Raw genomic sequence first — 22,254 nt, forward strand, 5'->3', positions numbered from 1 at the left:
TCGGCAAGAACTTTACGAGTAAAAGCAATCATTTAACCATACCATTTGAGCCGCTTGAACGGGTGAACCAGAGGATTGGATAGGGGTCAAGGATAATTCTAATATCCCCTAGGACGTGCATGCTGTCAGAGTGTTGGTCATAGCTTATCGCTGCCTGATCGACTAATCGTCGTCCATCGTCATTCCTCCCCCGCGCACTTCGAGCTTCCGTCTTCGCACAGTCACTTGGCAAGTCCTTCACAGACCACCATCGGCCAACCACACTCACCATGCCGCAACCATTGAACTCCAAGGATGCATCCTTGTTCCGCCAAGTCGTTCGTCATTATGAGAACAAGCAACACAAGAAGGGTGCGTTTGCGATCTCGATTGGACACGCTGGAGGTCTCCGCAAGTGGGCAGGAAAGCTAACTGTGCTCTCTTCCGAACAGGCATCAAGACCGCCGAACAGATCCTGAAGAAGAACCCCAATCATGGTGATACCTTGGCGATGAAGGCTCTGATTATGAGCAACATGGGCCAGCAGGAGGAGGCTTTTGTGCTGGCCAAGGAAGCCCTGAAGAATGACATGAAGTCGCACATCTGCTGGCATGTGTACGGATTGCTGTATCGGGCGGACAAGAACTACGAAGAGGCAATCAAGGCATACCGGTTTGCATTGAGGATTGAGCCGGACTCACAGCCAATCCAGCGGGATCTTGCGCTGCTGCAAATGCAAATGCGCGATTACCAAGGCTACATTCAGAGCAGGAAAGCCATGCTGCAGGCTCGCCCGGGTTTCCGACAGAACTGGACGGCTCTCGCGATCGCACACCACCTCTCCGGAGATCTGGAAGAGGCCGAAAAGGTTTTGAATACTTACGAAGAGACGCTAAAGATCCCTCCGCCGACCTCGGATATGGAGCATTCGGAGGCCGTTCTGTACAAGAACGTGATCATGGCCGAGGCTGGTAAGGTGGAACAGGCGTTGGAACATCTGGAGAAGGTGGGACACAGGATTTCGGACGTGCTTGCTGTGATGGAGATGAAGGCGGACTACCTTCTGCGACTGGACAGAAAGGCTGAAGCGGAGGCAGCGTACATTGCGCTCCTGGACCGGAACCCGGAAAACTCGCTCTACTACGATGCCTTGGTCCGGGCCAAGGGTATCCCTAGTGATGACCACAAGGCCAAGAAGGCCGTCTATGACTCGTGGGTCGAGAAGTTCCCCCGTGGTGATGCTGCTCGCAGAATTCCCTTGGAGTTCCTGGAGGGCGATGATTTCAAGCAGGCCGCCGACGCCTACTTGCAGCGCATGCTCAAGAAGGGCGTTCCCTCTCTATTTGCCAACATCAAGTCACTGTACAGCAACCCCGCCAAGCGTGATACAGTGCAGGAACTTGTTGAAGGCTACGTCGCGACGACGCCTCAGTCGAATGGCTCCGCGGAAGGTCAGTCCGGCGCCGACAACACCGAGTTCCTTTCTTCCTCCTACTACTTCCTCGCCCAGCACTACAACTACCACCTCAGCCGCGACCTGTCCAAGGCCATGGAGAGTGTCGACAAGGCCCTTGAACTATCGCCCAAGGCTGTGGAGTACCAATTGACCAAGGCGCGGATATATAAGCATTACGGAAACCTCGAGAAGGCGGCTGAGGAGATGGAGAAGGCCAGGCTGTTGGACGAAAAGGACCGCCACATCAACTCCAAGGCTGCTAAGTATCAACTCCGCAACAACGAGAATGACAAGGCTCTTGACAACATGAGCAAGTTCACTCGTAACGAAACCGTTGGTGGAGCTATGGGTGATCTCCATGAGATGCAATGTGTCTGGTACCTGACCGAGGATGGTGAGGCGTACCTGCGTCAGAAGAAGCTCGGCCTCGCGCTGAAGCGATTCCATGCTGTCTACAACATCTTCGACACCTGGCAAGAAGATCAGTTCGATTTCCACAGCTTCTCCCTTCGCAAGGGTATGATCCGTGCGTATGTGGACATGGTTCGCTGGGAAGACCGCTTGCGCGAGCACCCCTTCTACACCCGGATGGCCGTCTCCGCCATCAAGACTTACCTCCTCCTTCACGACCAGCCCGACCTGGCTCACGGACCTCTGCCCAGCGCCGTTGCTGACAACGACGAGGAACGTAAGAAGGCGGTCAAGAAGGCCAAGAAGGAGCAGCAGCGCCTGGAGAAGATTGAGGCGGAGAAGCGTGAAGCCAGAAAGGCCGCAAGCACAAAGAGCGTTGACGGAGAAGTGAAGAAGGAAGACTCAGACCCGCTCGGCAACCAGCTTGCCCAGACGCAAGACCCGCTCAAGGATGCGACCAAGTTCCTGACACACTTGCTGGAGCTTAGCCCCAAGAGCATTGAGGCCCAGTGTCTCGGATTCGAGGTTTACCTCAGGAGAGGTACGTTCACCCTTTGCTATCAATCATTGTCACATACTAATTGCAACCTCAGGCAAGCACGCCCTTGCTCTCAAGTGCCTCACCGCGGCCCACGCCATCGACGCATCCAACCCCACCCTTCATGTCCAGGTCCTCCGATTCCGCAAGGCCCTGGATAGCCTTTCCGAGCCACTTGCGCCCCAAGTAGCCGAGGTCGTCAACACCGAGTTCGAGGCCTTGCTCCCCAAGGGCCAGAACCTCGAGGAATGGAACAACACCTTCCTCTCTACCCACAAGGAGAGCATCCCCCACCAACAAGCCGGCCTGACCAGCCGCCAGCTCCTGAAGCCCGACTCCAAGCCCCAATGTGAACAGGACCTCGTCGCCACCCTCGACTCCAAGGACATCACCATTGACACTGCCCTGGCAGGCCTGGAGCTCCTGAGCGAGTGGGGAAGCAACCACGCCGCAAAGTCTGCTTATGTTGAGAAGGCAAGCAGCAAGTGGCCCGAGGCGACGGTGTTCCGCCTCGACTAAAGTGATAGGACAGTTCTTCTTCTTGGACTACTCATATTCAAAACTTACCTTATACTTTTGAACCTCTGTAACATGATTGGCGGAAAGGAACTTTTTCTCCTTGTCTCATTAGCTTCTTCTTCCTCCTCCTTCTCCTTCTCCTGATCATTATCCTTATCTTTGCCATTCTTCTATCCTTAGAATTTGATCAGCTACGAATTCGTAGCTGTAGCTGGATCCTACCTGGGTGTACATATCTAATTGTACTTCAAAGCCCTGGTATGTGGTGTGAGGCGAAAACTATACAGCAAAATGCTTTTCGACATCCATCGAGGCGTATTGTATTAGACTTTTGCAATAAATAGAAATTAGCCCAGTCAGAATAAGTCGTCTCGGGTTACTAGGTTTGAAATTCTTTCACGTGAGAATGAATCATGGTACTGAAGTAGGGCCCTCCGGCGTAAGCTTACACAATTACAGGGGTTTGAGAGAGAGGTTCTACACTAGATCTGAAAAAATTTGACCAGTCAAGATCATCTTAAATTCGACTAATATACAGTTTGAAAAGGAGATGTCAATAGTTAATACATATACCCATCCATCCAGACAAAACACGTTTCCCATGCAATTGATCGTATCGACCTCAAAATACCAAGGACCAGAAAAAAAAAAGTAAGCATATGTCTATATACCTCTAGCCCAAACACAGATAGAGATCTAATAAACCCTTTCTATTTATGGTGACAACAATACCCTTCTCGCAGATCGTTTCTCGGAGGATGGATTACTCCTCGTCAAGGTTGCCCAGAATGGGCTTCCTTCTCAACGTCTCCTCATCCTCTCCGTATCCGTACTTCACCCACATGCGCTTCCAGAACGACACAGGAACAGGGCGTTCCTGACCCAGGATGTATTCCTGGCCGTCGCGGATGCGCTGGGCGCGGGCCTCTTCCTCGGGCGAGACGCTGAAGCGATGCATGCGGGAGGCAAGGCGCGGGTCGATGACGATGTCGTCGAGCCACTCGCGTTCCTTGTCGGGGTTGGCTTCGTCCTTGCGGTGGACGGACTTGTGCCATTCCTTTTCTTCCTCCTCGAGGACGGTCTGTTGTTCGTAGGTAGTGCTGCCAAGGGTATCGTCGGAGATGGGGGAGGCATCCGAGGAGCCGGAGCCGGTGTGGTAAGGGCGGCTGTATGAGGCCAGGACGATGGCGGCGACGTCGCGGCCTACGCTCTCGGCCATATGGCGCTGGTTAAGGTAGCGGTAGAGTCTGATGGGGGTGTTGAGGAAACCCAGGATGTGGGGGAAGGCGATGGGGACAGAGCCTGAAAGAGTCTGGGGAATTGTACGGGGGAGGGGTTGCGATGAGTAGTCGGATGTGGAGATGTAGGCTGGTGTCGGTCCGACGGGTTTAGCAGGCTTCTCTTCCTTCTTTTCCTGCTCGGAGGCGTTGGCGTCGCCCTCCTTGGTCTCGGAGGTCTCTGCGGCGGGTGTGCTCGATTCCACAGGAGCGGGTTCCTCCGTGGGCGGAGGCGGAGGGGGAGGATCGAGAGGGCCCAGCCAGCCTTCGTGCAGACCACGAATGTACTCCTTCCATGTGTGACGACCGATGACCAGATCACCCTTCGGTCCGGGCTCCTCGATAACGCCCATCTGCGTCCTGGCGGCGAAAACGACGTCCTCGACCGTGGGGTCCTCCACCACTGTGCTCGGTTCGCCTGCCTTGCGTCTCCACTTGCGAATGCGCTCCGCGTAACCAGCACGGATGTCGCCTTCCCTCCTGCCTTCGATGATTTGGTAGTCCAGTGCCGCCGCCACAAGGATCGGCTTGACGTATTCTTTGAAGTGGTCGCGAGCTACACGGATACCGTCACCCGGTGGCGCGGACAGGAAAACGTTGATCTTGCGTCGGGTTTGCTCGATGGGAAGATGCTCTTTGGAGATGTGAGCGACGAGGTCACCCCATTTTTGTTGTGCGCGGCGCTTCTCTCTCCGGTCGTAAATGACAGCTGCGGCGAACGATCCGGTGATGGTGAAGAAGATCATCCAGTTCCGGGAGGGGAGTTTCATGCGGAGATTCGGCATTCCTTGGAGACTATTAGGTATGAAGATATTGGTTAAGGGCATTGGGGATCTATACCAAGCATTCTGAAGGCTGGGTTGGAGGGCTTGGGAGCGCTGGTGGACGCTGCGGACTGGGCCGGGCCTGAGGCCGCGGCGGAATTGGAGGATTCCGCCATGGTGTAGGGGGATGGAGAACAAGGGTATAAGAGAGTTTGGGGTATATAATTAAGATACAAAATAATAAAACTTTTGGTACGTAACAGGGAGCAGGAAGCACTCCCTCATGGCATGTCGTGAAGGGAAATGCATGATTGCCGAAAAAGTTCGGGATGCTCTGCGCAGCTCCGGTCGGGACGAGGGTTTATCCGGAGGCGAAGATGCCGAGTTGAAGGCGGAATCTGGAGGAGCAGCAGAAGATGCACCCCAGCTAAACTCAGTGTTGCATACCACGGAGATTTAGTCTAAAAAGACCAGGTCTCAGATGATCCCTTGGAGTTTCAGATTGTAAATTTCGAACCCGTCCAGCTGAAAAGACATCTAGAAGGAGACATAAATTGGTTTATGCTGCTGGCGTTAACATTCATCATTGCTGGAGCACTAGCATTCCCTTGATGGTATTAATTTGTCACCATGAGGAACACACACGCTAGACCTCTAATTCTTTATACTCCTTTGAAGGCAGTGAAGACATATTGAAGATGAAGAAGATGGTACTAGCAGCGATTACATTCAATCATTGTGAGACAGCATTCGTGGCTCCAATCGAGTGCCGTATGAGTCTGGAACATTAAGCATTAAGCATCGGTCTCTTTTTCCAGTTTCCCTCTTCCCCCCGTGCTGATCGGATCATCAATCCTTGAGTAGTAGTGGTTGCAGTAGCATCGTGTCTTTTCTTTGGTATCCTATTATCCCTGTCTTTGACTTCAATTCGGGATCGTGAACCTGAAACACAAAGCTGGTTGCCCGACAGATACTTTGTTAGAGAGGGTAATAGGTTACTTAGTAGTAGTACGGGACTTGCCGCCACTGGGGCAGAAGAAGAGCCAGCCAGCCTTTGGTTGTTGTGCCTGGACCTCTCCACTGCATTTCCCCCCCTCTGCTAAGCCAATCTCAGGGACAACAGCGAAGAAAGCGCTCCTGAAAGTTGCTTGTCGACAGCCCCCCTTCGCCTCCTGAGGCCACCGCTCCTTCGGGCTCTTGTTTCCCCCTCCCCCTTGGATTATTCTTTCCCATCTCCATCCCCCCCCCAATTCTTCATCCACTCGCTTTCAACTCCCCCCGCTTTCCCTAGCCCTCGTTTGGTAGTCGGGGAGGAAAGTTTTCCATCATGGATCCCAACAACAACAACCGACTCCACCTGAATTTCGGGTACAACGATCGTGGTTTCAATGCGGCGGCGGCCAACAACCGCGCCTATCCCACTACCCCCTCCGCCTTCCCCCAGCCGATCTACCAAAACCAGGGTCCCCAGGATTATATGGACGCCCAGAACGGTGCCTATGCTCAAGGTGGTTATTTCATGGCCAATCCTTACCAAGCTCAGGCTGCCTACGGCCAGCCGCATTATGGCCAGAACCTGCAGTCCCCTCAGCCCGCCTACCAGTCCCGCATGGGTTACAGCGCGAACGATGGCACCAACGGTCTGATCCAGCAGTTCTCGAACCAGGACCTGAACTCCCCTCGCTCGGGTTTCTTTGCTCGTTCTGCCTCGCCAGCTCAGCGACCCCGAACTGCGGGCTCCCCCGCCCCCGGGCAGCAACAGCCGGGCCACCTGGCGCCTCCTATGCCTCGTAGCCCTCGCACCCCCGCGGAGAACGAAGAGTTGCAGCGGTATCCCGAACGGTACTCCGAGAATGTTCACAAGCGTGGTAAGGCAGCCAAGGAGCTGGTCAGCGTCTTCTTCAATGAGAACATCGAGCGCGCACGCGATCGCAACATGCGGTGAGTATTCCACAAATGCCACAGCCCCCTCCCCTGCATGGAAATTGGTATCGCTGACTCGGTGCGTTTCCTAGGTCTGCTGAGCTTGACAAGATGATCCGTGAACCGAGTATCCCCAAGGAGAACAAGTGCAAGGACGCAGAGGTGCTTGCTAAGAAAGAATCGAATTTCCTTCGATTCCTTCGTACCAAGGAAACCCCGCAGAACTTCCAGACCATCAAGATTATCGGAAAGGGTGCATTCGGTGAAGTGAAGCTGGTACAACGGAAGACCGATGGCAAGATTTACGCGCTGAAGTCGTTGATCAAAACGGAGATGTTCAAGAAGGACCAGCTGGCTCACGTTCGCGCGGAGCGTGATATCCTTGCTGATTCCAAGGACAACCCGTGGTTGGTGAAGCTGCATGCTTCTTTCCAGGACACCGCATACTTGTATCTGCTGATGGAATTCTTGCCTGGTGGTGACTTGATGACCATGTTGATCAAGTACGAAATCTTCTCCGAGGATATCACCCGATTCTATATGGCCGAAATTGTCATGGCGATCGAGGCTGTTCACAAGCTCGGCTTCCTTCACCGGTAAGTACTAGGCGCTTGATGCGGCCAGCAGATGCAAAGTCGAGGTGCTAATTGTTTTCGTCTATAGTGACATCAAGCCTGATAACATTCTTCTGGATCGAGGTGGTCACGTCAAGCTGACGGACTTTGGTTTGTCCACCGGAGGAAAGAAGACCCACGACAACTCCTACTACCAGAACCTGCTGAAGAACTCGACGTCAAAGGACAAGAACCGCAACTCTGGTTACTTCAACGATGCGATCAACCTGACAGTCTCCAACCGTGGCCAAATCAACACGTGGAGAAAGTCTCGTCGCGCAATGGCATACTCCACGGTCGGTACTCCGGACTATATCGCCCCCGAGATCTTCAACGGTCAAGGATACACCTACCTGTGCGATTGGTGGTCTGTAGGTGCTATCATGTTCGAGTGCCTTGTGGGTTGGCCCCCGTTCTGCGCGGAAGACACCACCGACACCTACCGCAAGATTGTGAACTGGAGAGAATGCTTGTATTTCCCCGAGGAACTCACTCTTTCGCGCGATTCCGAGGGTCTCATCAGAAGGTAAGCTTTATGCGCATCATTCGCTCATGCATCATGCTAATTCTGGATTAGCTTCCTCTGCGACGCAGAGCACCGTATCGGAAGCGATGGCGGCCAATTCGGCGGCGCAACGCAGATCAAGAACCACCCCTTCTTCCGCGGAGTCGTTTGGGAGCAACTGCGCAGCATCCGTGCGCCGTTCGAACCGAGACTGAGCTCGAACATTGACGTGTCGTACTTCCCGATAGACGAGATTCCTCAGGAGGATACCAGTGCCATCCACCGCGCTCAGGCTCGCGCCATGCCGGACGAGCAGGAGGCGGAGATGAGCCTTCCATTCATCGGATACACGTACAAAGCGTTCAACGCCTTCCAGGGAAATTGAAGATACAGTCGACATCCGAGTGTCCTTGTGAACCCACGATAGACGTCATTGAAGAGTCCGACAGCGGGCGGGCTTGCATTGATGGCTTTTCAGTGGCGCATTTAGGTTCTGGTCTCGGGCATCCCCTTGTGCATCAGTTTCATCCAGCATCTAGCGCATTTGACATTTCACCTCAGTTGGTCACGACCTAGCATTGTTCATTTCCTATTACCTTATTGATTTTGCATCCGTGTCGCGAGACGACGATTGCTAGCTACCGACTGTATCTAACCGGGGATACATATGAGTGGATATCATATCATGTATTAGAAAAGCCCGCGAATGCAGGACTGTGTTCCGTAGCTATTAGCATTTAGCCAATGCATAAAATTGCGGTAGAAGTTGCGTCTCATGTAGAACTAAAACTCTCATCGTGGATAGATTGTATCATTAGAAGAAGAAGTAAAAGAGGGCATGGTATTGATGCGAAGCCACTCTAATGCATAACACAGCAATAGAATAGAAAGAACGATAGCCACAACATTTTGCCAGCAGTGCAAGCCCATGAAACGCCATACCCGACCTTCAACAGGAAACCAACAACAGCAACAACAATAAAGAAACATTCACTACCCCTAGGACTTATTCCCTAAGAGGCGCCAAACCAGGCACACCCGAAAACCTCTCCTCTCTCTCCGTCTTAAACATAATCTGCACCCAAAACTCCTTACTATCCTCATCAAACCACGTCCAATACCGTCCCTCCCGACGATCAATCTCCTTGGCCTGCAACTTAAACCCACAAGTCTGATACGGCTCGGCCGCCACCACCAAATACTGAAAATTCTTATCCGGCGGCTCCTCGACCTTCTGCTCAAACGCCGACATAAACCGCACCTTGGGCGTCACTCCCGGCGTAATCTCCTGATACTGCAACTGGAACAACATCCCCAACTGTCTCGTCAAGGGGTCCCGAATCTTCGTGATCTTATACCCGGGCCGTCCAATCTTAATCGTCTGCTTCTTGACCTGCACACCCATCGCCCCGGGAATAGACGACGGATCTTGGTTCTTGCCCTCGCGCTGTTCGCGCGCTGCGCGCCGTGCAAGGTTCGTTTGATGTTTCCGCCCCTGCGTGTGGGCTAGGTATGACCCGTCGTTTTGGTGTACCGTTAGACATAGTCTGCATTCGAAGCTGCCCACGTGGTTCTTGAAGAAGTAGGGGTCTTTGTCTAGGTCGATGGTTTCGAGCGCGAGTTTGCGTAGGCGCTCGCGTCGGTCGGCGTTCGTGGCGGAGTGTGAGGCGACGCCGCCGCCGCCGAATTTGGAGCCCGCGCGGTTCTGTTAAGAGGGGTTTTGTTAGTGATGGGGTTTTGTTAGTGATGGGGTTTTGGGTGTAGAGGGTGGGGTGAGATGCTTACTTGGTAATCCATCCTGCCGGGTTGTGGTTGTGGAGATGGATAGCAGTAGGGTATGGAGGTGATATCGTAGTGTCGAGGAAGTTCTGCTTGGCCGATTTGGAGATTAGCTTCTGCCTCAGGCATACAGAGTTATGTAAGCGGGGGTATGGGCTGCCATTGGTGGAGCGGGGAGAGTGGGAAATCCGTCACATGCTGGGACGCTCGTTGTATCTATTTGTTCGGAACTGTATGTTTAGGAGGCATGGTTCTCGGCGATATTAGAATGGAGGCTGCGTACGTAGGTCAGAGACGGTCGTATGCTGGGGATTTGTGTACCGTGCGCTACGTGGGTACTGTTGAGGGCACCTCTGGGGAGTGGTTAGGAGTCGAATGGGATGACCCGACTCGGGGAAAGCATTCGGGAGAGCATCGCGGGGTGAGATATTTCACTTGTAAGTGTACTCTTTCGGGTCTTGGGTCTTGCGCATGGGATTGAGGCATGGCTGCTGGTTAGAATGCATGCTTACATATAGCAGGCAAAAGCAAACACCCTACAGCGGGGTCATTCGTGCGTCCGTCTCGTCCGGCGGATAAACCTCGAGGATTCATCGAGGCGCTGCGCGAGAAGTATGCGTCTGAGTTCCTCGAGCAAGAGATTGCTAGGCAAGGACAGCGGAATGATGCTACGGGTGATGCTCTGCACAAACCCATTGAGATCAGCGGCAAGGTCGTTGAGGAAGTTGGCTTCGACAAGATCCGCAAACAGCTTGCTAGGCTCCAGGAGCTGAAGATCGTGCTTCTTGATGGATTGCAAGTTGCGGGCGTGCTAGGGCATGATGCATCAGCTGAAGAGATCGAGTCTGCATATGCAGAGGTTGAGCAGACTTGTCCCCAGATTACCGAGCTGGATCTGAGCCGGAACTTGTTGACGACTTGGAGTGGTGTAGCTCGGATTTGTGAACGGTTGAAGTTCCTTAAGGGGCTGAAGCTGATGTAGGTTTCATTGGACTGCGTTGATTGATTACACTGAGCTAACATGGTCACAGAGGAAACCGACTCGGTTCTCTCGAGGAGGGTTTGAAGTTTGAGGGCATCACGACACTGCACATTGACGAGACCCTTCTAATATGGGAGGAGATATCAGCATTGACCTATCAATTCCCCGTTCTCAACACACTTTCCGCTTCAGCAAACCAACTCTCAATGCTGACAACCCCCCTCTCCAACACCATCACCCGCCTTACCCTAGAGAATAACGACATCACCTCCCTATCCTCCATCGAATCACTCGCCTCGCTCTCAAGACTAGAGCACCTCTCCCTCCGCGGAAACAACATCTCCACTATCCACGACGCCAACAACACCTCAGACACAGCCCTCCAATTCCCCCAAAGCCTCCACTCCCTCGACCTATCCCGCAACAAGATCACCACATGGGACTTCATCAACCACCTCCCCTCCCTATTCCTAGGCCTAGACACCCTGCGCATATCCGGCAACCCACTATACGACCAGCCCGTCGGCCCATCGCACATCACCGGCGTTCCCGAGAAACCCATGACAGTCGACGAAGCGTACATGCTAACACTATCCCGCATCGGCTCTCTACAAATGCTCAACTACGGCAAAATCACCCCCAAGGACCGCAATAACGGAGAACTATACTATCTCTCCCTCATCGGAAAAGAGCTATCCGCTTCCCCAGAGACAGCAGAAGCAAGCATCCTTGCTAAGCATCCCAGATACAAAGAGCTGTGCGAGCTGTATGGCCAACCTGATATCAGAAGGGCCGAGTCAGGGGCTGGTAGTGCTGCTGTGAACCCGCGGTCTGTTGCTGCGAGGCTGGTAAAGTTGGTGTTTCGTCTATCCCAGACCGAGGGTGTCGGGTCAGAGGGAGTAACTACCAAGGTTAAAGAAGTCCCTCGGTCGTTCGATACTTATCAACTCAAGGCTATTGTTTCTCGACTTTTTGGGCTACGGCCTTATAGCTTTAGATTGGTTTGGGAGACTGATGAGTTGGACCCGGTGAGCAAGGAAAAGATGGAGGATGATGAGGGCTGGGATAGTGAAGATGATGGGGAGGGAGGTGTTGATGGTGCTACAGAGCAAGAGGTGAAGGCGGCTGAAGAGCCGGGGTTCGTGAAACGCGAGGTAGAGCTCGTGGATACTACGAAGGATATTGGGTTCTGGTTTCAGTCGGATATGGCTGAAGCAAGCATTAGGGTTGAAATTGTGGCTTAATTGCTTTCGAATATTATTGGTGGATTAAAATACCCCTTGTGATAAGACTTCATAATGGCCAATCGTTGTGCAGATGATGCAACAAGGAATATTTAATTCGTAATCTTCACGCGCCGCCTCAATTCTCACTTCAAGCTCTACCTTGAAAGCGCACCCGCACCACACTCACATCTAAGCTACTTAACGGACTAACTATAAAGCAACAAAAAGCCTCCCAAGTCTATGCCGTAATCCAGCACCAGTAAAAATACTTACCAAGTATATCGCACTCTACTCAAGAGAGATGGGCCACCCTTGCAGACTTACCATGCAAACAACGGGCCTTTGTTCCTGATCTGCTCACCCTTCCACGTAAAAATACCGATACAAAAGGGATAAAACACCACAGGAAGTGCCGCGAACACGATGTAGGGGACCTTCGGTCCGGCAGGAGCTTCGATCCACTGGGGGAGATAGAACGGGGGATGGAAAGTCTGCACGGCAAAGAAGAACTGAAAAACGATAGTTACCTCTGCTGCATCTTCCGGATAGCACTCCGTCATGTAAGTCAAGAGAACGGTAACCATGATTTCCTGCCCGAACGTGAATAAACCGATTCCCGTCAGAGCCGAAGCCCAGCTGTCCCCGAACTCGAGTTCGAGTCCGTACAAGAGTAAACCAGCCTAGATATAGAATATTAGGGTTATGGCTCGTAAATTACCAGTTTATCATCATCATGTGCTTACCGAGACAGTGACCAGACCTGTCCACACGAGATGAAGTAGCCGTTCCGGCTTCCAAACCTGGCCTCGCCGCATTGTGTACTTTGTGAGCAAGTCGCAGAGTGGCCCTCCAAATAGTTCGCCAATTCCGGCCCCGATAACACCGGAAAAGTAACAGAAGCCTACCTGGGCTAGATTGAATTTCCAGTGAGTATCTAGGCCGAAGTTGAGGGCGAAGCCCGCTGTGTTGCCGACCTCGGTCATGTTTGCAACCCCGAACCAGAAGGATGGAAGAACAACGGCAGGATACGCGAACATCTTGTAAGGCTTGCGGAAGGTTTGAGCCCAAGTTTCGTTTTCGGGGACTTTGGGGGTACGAAATTTGAGAAAAGAAAGGAAAGCGTTTCGCTTCGAGTCTTGGGGCTGGGATGTGGCTGCTGCATTCTCATCTCGTTTGTAGATAGTTTCGGGGACTGAATCAGGGGGAATTAGATAAGCAAAAGGAAAAATGGTGTAATAGCGGAGTATTGTGATTCATTACCGAGAAAGATTTGGGCGATGAACTGTGTGGCGTAGAGGATGGCTGCGATGTACATCGACCACCGCCACCCGAGGCTCTTATTGTATGCGATGGAGCCACCGGCCACTCCACCTACATACGGACTAATGACAAGCAGAATGCTGTTTATACCCATTCGTGAACCCTTCTCGTGTAGAAAAAACATGTCGGAGATGGCAGCGGGTCCAATGGACAAACCGACGCTGCCACCCAGGTTCATGACCATTCGACAAGCTAGAGCTTCGGCGTACGTTTGAGACCGAGCCACTCCAATTGCACTGAGCAATGCTATCAAGTTCCCAATGAGAAGTACAGGCCGTCGACCAATCCGATGACTTAGCGGAATCCAGAAGAAGGACGTTATTGCGTTCAATATGGAGGGTACAGAGCCGATGTAGGTCGCGGTGGTTTTGCTTACTCCAAACTCCCTGGATAGCTCAAGAGCATCGGGAGCCTAAAAGAGCGGTTAGATGGAAATGATTCAAGAAGGTCCCTGGGTGTGTTAGTGAACCTACAATGAGAGTGGCTGAAAACTTGACCAGGAATGACTCAAACGCGAGAACCACGAGAGCCGCGTGCTTGGTGAATGTGCTCCAATTCTGTAGGTAATCGCTCTACCGTTAGGACGATCTGAATAAATGACTTCGCAGTAGGGAGACGTACCAAGGGATCTTCCGGATCGTCACTTGGTTGAGGCACGAGGATGATGCCTTGCGCGGTCATCTTGGTCCTGGTATTGATCTCTCCTTCGTCGGATGACGCAGGGTTCTTTGGCAGGATCTCCATTTTTGAACGATCTTTCTGTACACCAAGTTTCGGTCGAAAAAATGTGCCTGACAAGTGGTCTGAGTGGTGGGTTTGTGGTGAGTATAGCGGGAGTCCTCTCTGTCACATCACAAACCCTAGCGCGGAGAGTATCACGACCCTCAGGGGGTGAACCCAGCACAATTTTCGTGTTCTTGGCCTTCATTTGCTGTCGGAGCCAGGATTCGCAGGCTGCTGCCATTGTGTGTGTGGGAAGGACTGGTTGGGCTTATCTGTCGCCGGCGCTATCTGGGCCGGTCTTGCACGCTAAGGCCATGGTTGCATACGGCCTGCACTGAGTGGTCTAATCATCCATATACCCTTGTCGAAATGAGGGGGTGAACGCCCGCCTCCGAGCCATTATAAGGAGGCCATCGGAGCACCGGTCGAGTGTTGTTCTTTCCCTTCTCCTCAAAATTCCCCCGAGTTCCGGCTCTCCCGGCTGTTATCACTGCATCCAACCACCATGACTACAGCCACGGAGAAGGCAGCAATGCGAAAAGCAGCTCGTCGAGTGCCTCCCGAGCTGCGACAGCGCACGGCACGAAGCTGCGATCGTTGTAAGGCAAGAAAACACAAGTGCCTGCAAATCCCCGGGCAAGCTCGCTGTCAGCACTGCGAACATTTTAATTATACCTGCAAGACCACCAAGCCTAGAAAGAAAAGACTCTATGGCAGCGCAGACAATGTGCGCGCTCGAATTGCCTATCTGGAGGGCATAGTAAAACAATACGTCAATGCTGAAGGAGACCTTTCCTCTCTCGAAGTACTGCAGGAGCTTGGAGCGTCGTTGAACATTACTGTTGGCAACATCCAAGATGTCAAGCTTGATTGTCCAGAGATCGATCCATACGAGCCAGAACAGTCACAAGAGCTGCAAGACTCTCAAGACTCTCAAGAGCTCGAAGAGTCCGAAGAGTCCGAAGAGCCTGAAGATCCTGAAGAGTCCCAAGAGCTGCAGGACTCGCAAGAGCCGCAGGAGAACGCCAGGGCGACATCCACTGAGCAGAACGAGGAGCTTGTTCAAGACCAGCAAGGCCAAGATCAGTATATCGGCCCTGCAAGCTCCTATTTCTTCCAAATGAAGCTCAGGAGCCTCCTGGGGCGTCAACGCCAGCACCCAAGGTGTCAGATGTATCTCTTCGGTCCCAATCCTACCGAGGAGACTCTGAAACCATTCGCTAGTGATGTCCTCACAGATTTCGATGTCCGAGCGATTGCGATACCTTCGCAACTTGGTGTGGATGCCGCTTGTCTACCGTACTCGGCTCCTTTGCTTGATCATTTCGTCATCGAGGGACTGATCCGAGCTTATTTCGACTATGTCAACGTCGACTTCCCTGTTCTCCATGAGGCCTCGTTCTTGGAGACCTTCAATAGATGGCGAGTTTCACCAAGTTCTGTCGACCGACCGTGGGTCTGTGGTCTGTTATGCGTATTGCTCCTGAGCCGACGCATTATGCCGCTGGGGACGACTGAGACTCAGCAGCAAAAATGGTGGACTTATGTCGAGTCACTCTTGCCGAGCATGATCTTCACGAACAATATCCATTCAATTCAGGCACTGATGCTGGCTGCCTTGCATCTTCACAACACAAATCATCGTGACGCATGCTGGACTCTGACTGGAGTAGCAGCCCGGATCGCAGTTGCCATTGGACTTCATCGCGATGAAGTAGTGTGTGAAGGCCCGCAACTGAATAGAGAGCTTAGGAGGTCACTTTGGTGGACTCTCTATAGCTTCGAGCAGATTCAGGTCTCCTCTCATGATCGGCCCAGTGCCATAGAAAGTACATTAGGCTCCACTTCGCCGAATGAGAGAGTACTCAACATCAATACCTCCAATTGGCCTGCAGATTATGCGCCCTGGTCGACAAAGCTTGTGTCCATCCTAGGCCTCGTATGCCGCGCACTGCCAAATCTCACTAGCGAGAGCGGCTTTTCCTCCGTCGCTGAATTGCTTGGGGAATTGACTCTGTGGCATACATCGCTACCACAGCATCTGACCCTCCAGGAATTCGACATGTTGCCCGATGGACACAAGAGACCGGTTCTCTTGCTGCATATCCAATATCACTATACGGTCTCTTTGCTCACTCGCCACTCATTGTTGCGACACCTTGCTTCCACGATTCAAGGGCAGACCAGTGACATGAATGAAAAAGAACTCGAGACAATCGCTAGGGTGTGTTGCGACTCCGGTCGGAAAAGTTGCGAATTGTTGTTGCATCTTGATATGATCGGAAAGTTCAATGCTGTGACCTGGTGGGACATCTATTACGTGTATTCCTCGGCATTAGTTATGACGCTGAGTATCTTGTCTGATTGTACGCGACAGCAGAGTGGGGGGTATAGCAATCATGAATCGCTCTCCCTTCTCCACAACTGTGCGCTCATTCTCAACCGTCACTCGGGTAACCCGATGGTGCCCGATACCATGCGTCGCTGGATTGGAGCTATCTATGACATCGACATGTTGGTTCATGAAAGAGTAAGCCCGACGCAACAAGGACCTTTCAATCAACAGGCACCTTTCAATCAACAGGTACCTTGTAACCAGCAGGTACATTTCAACCAGCAGGTAACTTGCAACCAGCAGGTACATTTCAGCCAGCAAGCACCTTTCAACCAGCAGAGCCATAGCATTACCCATTCAGGTATCGCTAATACTCTCGTTGAGCTTGGTTCTCAAAGAGATATGTATGGCTCCTTTGCCAGGAATGAGGAGTTCTACCCCAACACAGAGCACAACGCCTTGCAGATGAACCCAGAAATGGGTATGGTCATGAACGGCAACAATGTTCCTGGGATGCCCATGCCGGTTTGGGGTGGTGAAAATGAATATTTCTCTTGGGACTCAATCGGGTGCATGTTGCTTGGAGTGGAGGCACTCGACAGCTCGTTCGGGCTGTGATGTGTGCTGGTGGCCTCTGATATCATATATCAATATAAGAAGAAAAAAAACCCCCAGGGGATGTTTGCTTAGGTGCTGTTATGAAAGTGACAGAAAAGGAGAGAAAAGGAAAGAAGAAATGAAAAGAGAAAAGAAAAAGAAAGAAAAAAGAAGGGGAAAAAATAAAGGAAAAACATTATGCAAATTGCTGGAAAGTGCTGGTGTTTTTTTGCGTTGAGGTTGCGTCTCAAGGTCCAAAGGACTGGCTAGCCTAGATGTGCAATCACATTGTTGGCGCCTGTTTCAGTTGGGGGTGAGCCGTGTATAAGTAGCTCATCGCTGTCCCAGCATGCTTGGACAATTAGTTGCACTCGATGCTACTTAATACCGAAAGAGCACCAGTTGCTGAGGGTTTTCTGCGTGACTCGTTATGTGGCTTGCTGAGGACTCCTTTAAGTGTTCACTGGCACCAGCTGCTTCATGATGCTAAAAGATAAACCGGTTACTCGGCATATGTTCACGGCTCACCAGATTGCCCCACTATCTATATCGCAGTGTTTTCGAGTTAGTCGAGGTATGTGAGATTTCATTGACAGAGGGAAAAGGAGGAGTGTAAAAGAAGAACAGAGATGGGAATAATCAAGGTGTGAGAGGAAAATGGGAAATCACAGTTCATGTTATTTAGTTTTTCAAGTCAACACCAGAATGCCAGATTATCGATTGCGTTGACAAAATGTTCTGCGTTTCTGTCGTCCACCAACTTCATGGCCACCGCTTCGAGCACAGCTTAAGAGAGACAGAGGAACTCATGATGCTCACTATACTGCTGCCTCATATCGCTGGCATGGTATAACAATAGTATCCGGGTTATTCTTCATGGTGACAATTTGGCTTTGTGGGCACACTACCACTTTTGTGAGGGCCTTGGCGCGTTCCGGGTAAGGGTGGTGGCAACACGGGCTGGTTTTGTCAGTCCCTTCTACCATCGCACCAACATTGACGTTTGCCATTACAACTTCTCTCAGTTTTTGGAGAAAGTAACTGGGGCCTGTGTTCGATTTATTGAAATATAGTTCGTATTCCGGGTTCATGTAGGCCGTTACGAGAATGTTTCCCATTGTAAACTCTTCGCCTGCATGTAACCCGCGGTGGTTTTATAATATCTAGCAGTTCGTTGTCTTCATGCCGCAGTGAAATCTTTTCATATTTTCTCTGTTTAGTCCTTCTCCTTGCTAATTCGATCTGAATATTGTGCTTCCCTCATATAAAAGCAAAGTATGGTCTAAAGCGTCGAGAGTGATGAAAATCTGCAACGACAAATGCCTCCTCAAGTGTGGAGTCAAACAGAAAAGGATCAACAAGAAGCGGGAGTGTCAGAAAGGAGCACTTAACGAGACTAACACAATTCTGGCACACATCTCCGTACGGGCCTTATGCCCGAATCAGGCATCTTTGATCTGCGGGTTGATTATAATGGCGGGGCCAAAGTAATGACTGGGGTGTATCGCCGAGAACGAATAATCACCGGCATCGCAGCTGCCCGTTGTCTCGACCGTCAAAAGCGGAACAACACGCTCCTTGTTATACTGAACAGTGAAGGTGACCAACATGTCTGACAAAGAGAATTCCAAATCAAAGACCATTTGTTTCTTGGCACATCCGCTCTGATGGATCGGCGCGACAGGTACTGAAAATTTCAATTGGCAGAGTATGGTAATACTCTGTAGTCATTTTGGACAACATTAAGGGCGCCAATCAATGATCTTGGCCCATCAGAAGTCGGGATATGCCAGTCCTGTGATAGGCACCTGGATTGGATGACATACATTCTGCGGAGACTGCGACTCGACGTTTGTGGGAATAGCTAGACAGGTTGCAACTAGAAACATGGCAATGTAAATTTCGCTGACACGGTCAGATCCTTCCTGGAGTGCATAGAAAGTCCAATGTATAAAGGACTATATCGAAAACTTAGCGGAAGCGATCAGTTTGTACTTTGTAGGGACCCCTTCCACAAACTCAGATGAAAAGCCTCTCATCATCACCCGATATTATTGGCCGCGGGAGTTTCTGCAGACTCTACGGAGTACAGCCGAGTCTTGGGCCAGCGGCAGGGAGTGGGACGGTCACGACGCTAGTAATTGAGTGTGCAGAATTGTAACAGAGACCCACAGGCATGAATTGGTGAAACCGTGAAAGGTGCCTTCAGAGGACCTCAATGGTGTCAAGTGGATCTTTCTGGGGTCCACTGAGAGTCGTAGGATGAAAACACTCATTGCGCCCCCTCCCAGATTCCTTGATGAGCCAGAAGGGATACAAGATTGTCCCAGCAGGTTTCAGTAAGCCAGGGTCGGTCAGGAGGTTATGCGACTGTGACAGTAGCTAATTTCGTAGACTTGAACTGATGATGATTCATGGTAGAACTGGCATGATGACGGCTCTGCAACAGTCCTAATAGTGATAAACCGGCTAGTTTTGACAGGCTGTGATTTCACAGCCCATGAAAATATATAGTGATCGAGTGTCAGCCAAGACATACCCAACTGACTCAATGCCTTCGAAAGCAACTAACTAGATATATACCATAGTTATGTGGCACTCTGTAACGAGTTATTTTGTATTTAAATTATCCTGCAAGTTTGAAAGTGACACAATAGCATGACCAAGATGATCAGCTAAGCTTCACACTAGACTGTCAGGGCAAAGCAAGTTTGAGGACTCACTCGACAATAATTACGGATCTTCACCTTTCTCAAGCGAGCACAAGCGACCAATACTCAGGACCTGAAAATACCACTTGCCTCCAAAGAGCTGCGCATCATTCGGGAATTTCGTTAGATTGAAGTACGCAAATGCTTTGGGGAGACTCCAAAGAAGGTCCAGACCAAAACAATCGACGATCGTGACCCGCTATGCCAGATCCGGCAACCATCCGTCAACAAATCGCCGCCTCAACCCCCGCCTTTTCGTCCATCCGCACATTAAAAGCAGCGTCACTATCCATCAGCATACAATATCGGAGCAGCATCTCCACCACTATGAACCATGATTCGATCCCTTCCGAGGCTGATACATCACTCAACCCTTCCGTCTCAACTCTCCTCCATCCTTCTCTGACATCAGTTGCCGAAGACGCGTCGACCCTAGCTGCCCACCAGGACCCGCACCTAGTTCCAACCCATCGACAAGGCCAAGTTAGCATTGACGATGACTCGCTCCACGGTCTACAATGTGCCGTTGAAGAGCTCGAATACACCCGACAAGCTCATCAGTCTCATCATCAATACCATCATCAACAACCACATCTTCAATCTCTCGTAAAACGACCCGACCAACATGTCGACATCCGCACCATTCTTGATCCTCCGAACCTTGATGCATGGCGAGAACGGCTTTTTAATGTCGATGAGATGATAACCCTAAGTGAGGAGCAGTGCGTTTCTCCACCCTTTCCTGCAGATATAATGCCCTTATTGACATGTCCCAGATTCCTTACATACTTCCCACACATCGACAACGTCTACTCCCACCGGTCAACTCAACACTACAAACGCAAACCGCTGATTTCCCACTACTGGGACTGTCGCCTGAAAGGTCGACCTCCAGGGACACCGAAATCCAATGATCCCAACAAAAAGAAACGTAAGCGTACTGCCCGCCAGCGGGATCTCTGTGATGTAAAGATCAAGATCACAGAGTACTTCCCGGGCCACGATGTTATGGGGTCAGATCTAGGTGTCCTTGATGGACTTGGGGTCCCCGGCCCAGTACTCCAGGAGTCTGCTGTCAGAGAGGAACAACAGGCTCAAGGCCAGCAGTTTGGGTTGTTAACGCCGAGCCTGAACCCACCTCTACCAGAGGGCCATCCAGGGGTCAACGGCCAGAGGTATTTTACTATCCAGCGAGTAAATGGGAACGGTGCGAACGGGAAGAACGACGGTGTGAGTGGGGGTCATCGTCATACGCTGGAGGATAGTGACCGCGTGAAGAAGAATAGTGTGCAGCGGTTCTTATTGCAGGAGGTGAAGAAGGAGAAGAGGTCACTAAATGTAAGTTCGTTTCTATATTCTTGTTGATTGATCCTGGCACAAGCGTGTTACGTCATTCGGCGGAGAAGTGCCTATCGCCGACTATCTTCCCCGCTCGTGAACTGCAACTTCTCTTACCATCCATTATGCTTCGAAGATCCATTCTTGTGTTGAAACCATTGCTGTTTGGCAATCTATCCAAGCGTGCTCCCTCTGCGATTAGGACTCGATTGATTAATCTCCCTTCTAATTACCACCGCGTACAGACTAGAGTAATGGCTACCCAAAATCAAATTCAGAAACAGTACCATACCAAAGCCACCGGCCTGGCTGCCCAGACGGTCGCGCACCGTTCACAAGACAATGAACTGAAATTGTATGGAAGTTGCTTTTGGTACGTTCACTCTAGTTTATATGCATATATACATCGCCAGCGCTGACCACTGCTAGCCCTTTCGTGCAGCGCGTATGGGTTGCCCTTGAGATCAAGGGAATCCCCTACCAGTATATTGAAGTTGACCCTTATAAGAAGCCCCAGTCATTGCTGGACGTGAACCCCAGGGGACTTGTTCCAGCCTTGCGGCACGGGGATTGGGGCTCATACGAGAGCTCCGTATTGCTGGAATACGTATGACTCTAACCCTGCCACTGAACCAACTTGATCCAATCCTAACATGCTTTAGTTGGAGGACCTGAATGTTGGGACACCGTTGCTCCCACCCGGAGACGCCAAGCTGAGGGCGCATTGCCGACTATGGACAGATTTTGTATGCACCCGTGCTTATCATCCCTTTCACTTCTGACAATCACAGATCAACCGCCACATCGTCCCAAACTTCTACCGTGTTCTTCAAGAGCAAGACACCCAGAAGCAAATAGCCAATGCACAGGAGCTCCGAGATGCATTCAACACATTGGTCGGCGCCGCAGATGCGCAGGGCCCGTTCTTTCTGGGCGCTCAGATCTCGTTCGTCGATGTCCAGGTCGCCCCTTGGATTATCCGCTTGCGCCGTGCCTTGAAGCCTTATCGCGGGTGGCCAGACCCGGAGCCTGGCAGTCGCTGGGGAGCCTGGGTCGACGCTATTGAGAACAATGAGCACGTTCAGGCAACCACGAGCACCGATGAGCTCTATCTGGATAGTTATGAGCGATACGCTCGTAAGTGGATTGCTGATACAACGCGATCACAAGCTGACGTCTTTAGAAAACCGTCCAAACACGTCCCAGGTTGCCAATGCGATCAACTCCGGAAGGGGCCTTCCCTAGCTTGTTGCAGGT

At 51.4% G+C, this 22,254-nt stretch overlaps 8 protein-coding genes across 8 annotated transcripts; 5 read left to right on the forward strand and 3 right to left on the reverse strand.

Annotated features, from left to right (window-relative positions):
• Positions 1-53: 53 nt before the first annotated feature.
• On the forward strand, positions 54-3,183 carry BO79DRAFT_168701 (peptide alpha-N-acetyltransferase complex A subunit NAT1). Its single transcript, XM_025679441.1, has 3 exons — positions 54-351; positions 432-2,387; positions 2,440-3,183. Exons 1-3 carry the CDS (start codon positions 270-272, stop codon positions 2,901-2,903), a joined length of 2,502 nt encoding a protein of 833 aa, XP_025542352.1. The 5' UTR covers positions 54-269; the 3' UTR covers positions 2,904-3,183.
• Positions 3,184-3,506: 323 nt separating this feature from the next.
• BO79DRAFT_190450 (Tim22-complex subunit TIM54) lies at positions 3,507-5,219 on the reverse strand. The gene is made up of 2 exons (XM_025680737.1): positions 5,021-5,219; positions 3,507-4,967 (listed from the first exon to the last, which is right to left on the reverse strand). Exons 1-2 carry the CDS (start codon positions 5,118-5,120, stop codon positions 3,667-3,669), a joined length of 1,401 nt encoding a protein of 466 aa, XP_025542353.1. The 5' UTR covers positions 5,121-5,219; the 3' UTR covers positions 3,507-3,666.
• A 963-nt stretch (positions 5,220-6,182) lies between these two features.
• BO79DRAFT_168706 (serine/threonine protein kinase CBK1) lies at positions 6,183-8,707 on the forward strand. Its single transcript, XM_025679442.1, has 4 exons — positions 6,183-6,885; positions 6,960-7,463; positions 7,531-8,007; positions 8,059-8,707. The coding sequence occupies exons 1-4, from the start codon at positions 6,272-6,274 to the stop codon at positions 8,369-8,371; spliced, it is 1,908 nt and encodes a 635-aa protein (XP_025542354.1). The 5' UTR covers positions 6,183-6,271; the 3' UTR covers positions 8,372-8,707.
• A 79-nt stretch (positions 8,708-8,786) lies between these two features.
• Positions 8,787-9,820, reverse strand: BO79DRAFT_168709 (spliceosome assembly protein PRP11). The gene is made up of 2 exons (XM_025679443.1): positions 9,772-9,820; positions 8,787-9,691 (listed from the first exon to the last, which is right to left on the reverse strand). Exons 1-2 carry the CDS (start codon positions 9,781-9,783, stop codon positions 8,993-8,995), a joined length of 711 nt encoding a protein of 236 aa, XP_025542355.1. The 5' UTR covers positions 9,784-9,820; the 3' UTR covers positions 8,787-8,992.
• A 213-nt stretch (positions 9,821-10,033) lies between these two features.
• BO79DRAFT_236088 (putative tubulin-specific chaperone) lies at positions 10,034-12,017 on the forward strand (the record flags this gene model as incomplete). The annotated part of the gene is made up of 3 exons (XM_025684543.1): positions 10,034-10,202; positions 10,287-10,743; positions 10,797-12,017. 3 exons carry the CDS (start codon positions 10,034-10,036, stop codon positions 11,989-11,991), a joined length of 1,821 nt encoding a protein of 606 aa, XP_025542356.1. The 3' UTR covers positions 11,992-12,017.
• An 85-nt stretch (positions 12,018-12,102) lies between these two features.
• On the reverse strand, positions 12,103-14,355 carry BO79DRAFT_207847 (MFS general substrate transporter). The gene is made up of 5 exons (XM_025682258.1): positions 13,915-14,355; positions 13,767-13,850; positions 13,234-13,705; positions 12,717-13,165; positions 12,103-12,653 (listed from the first exon to the last, which is right to left on the reverse strand). The coding sequence occupies exons 1-5, from the start codon at positions 14,035-14,037 to the stop codon at positions 12,294-12,296; spliced, it is 1,488 nt and encodes a 495-aa protein (XP_025542357.1). The 5' UTR covers positions 14,038-14,355; the 3' UTR covers positions 12,103-12,293.
• A 193-nt stretch (positions 14,356-14,548) lies between these two features.
• Positions 14,549-16,969, forward strand: BO79DRAFT_141256 (uncharacterized protein; the record flags this gene model as incomplete). The annotated part of the gene is made up of 3 exons (XM_025678249.1): positions 14,549-14,875; positions 15,002-16,607; positions 16,713-16,969. The coding sequence occupies 3 exons, from the start codon at positions 14,549-14,551 to the stop codon at positions 16,967-16,969; spliced, it is 2,190 nt and encodes a 729-aa protein (XP_025542358.1).
• Positions 16,970-19,986: 3,017 nt separating this feature from the next.
• BO79DRAFT_243816 (glutathione S-transferase family protein) lies at positions 19,987-22,242 on the forward strand (the record flags this gene model as incomplete). Its single annotated transcript, XM_025685318.1, has 7 exons — positions 19,987-20,381; positions 20,436-20,997; positions 21,243-21,370; positions 21,427-21,604; positions 21,660-21,743; positions 21,789-22,134; positions 22,181-22,242. 7 exons carry the CDS (start codon positions 19,987-19,989, stop codon positions 22,240-22,242), a joined length of 1,755 nt encoding a protein of 584 aa, XP_025542359.1.
• Between the last annotated feature and the right edge of the window lie 12 nt (positions 22,243-22,254).

This window comes from Aspergillus costaricaensis (genome assembly GCF_003184835.1).
Source record: "Aspergillus costaricaensis CBS 115574 unplaced genomic scaffold BO79scaffold_7, whole genome shotgun sequence".
Classification (NCBI taxonomy): domain Eukaryota; kingdom Fungi; phylum Ascomycota; class Eurotiomycetes; order Eurotiales; family Aspergillaceae; genus Aspergillus; species Aspergillus costaricensis.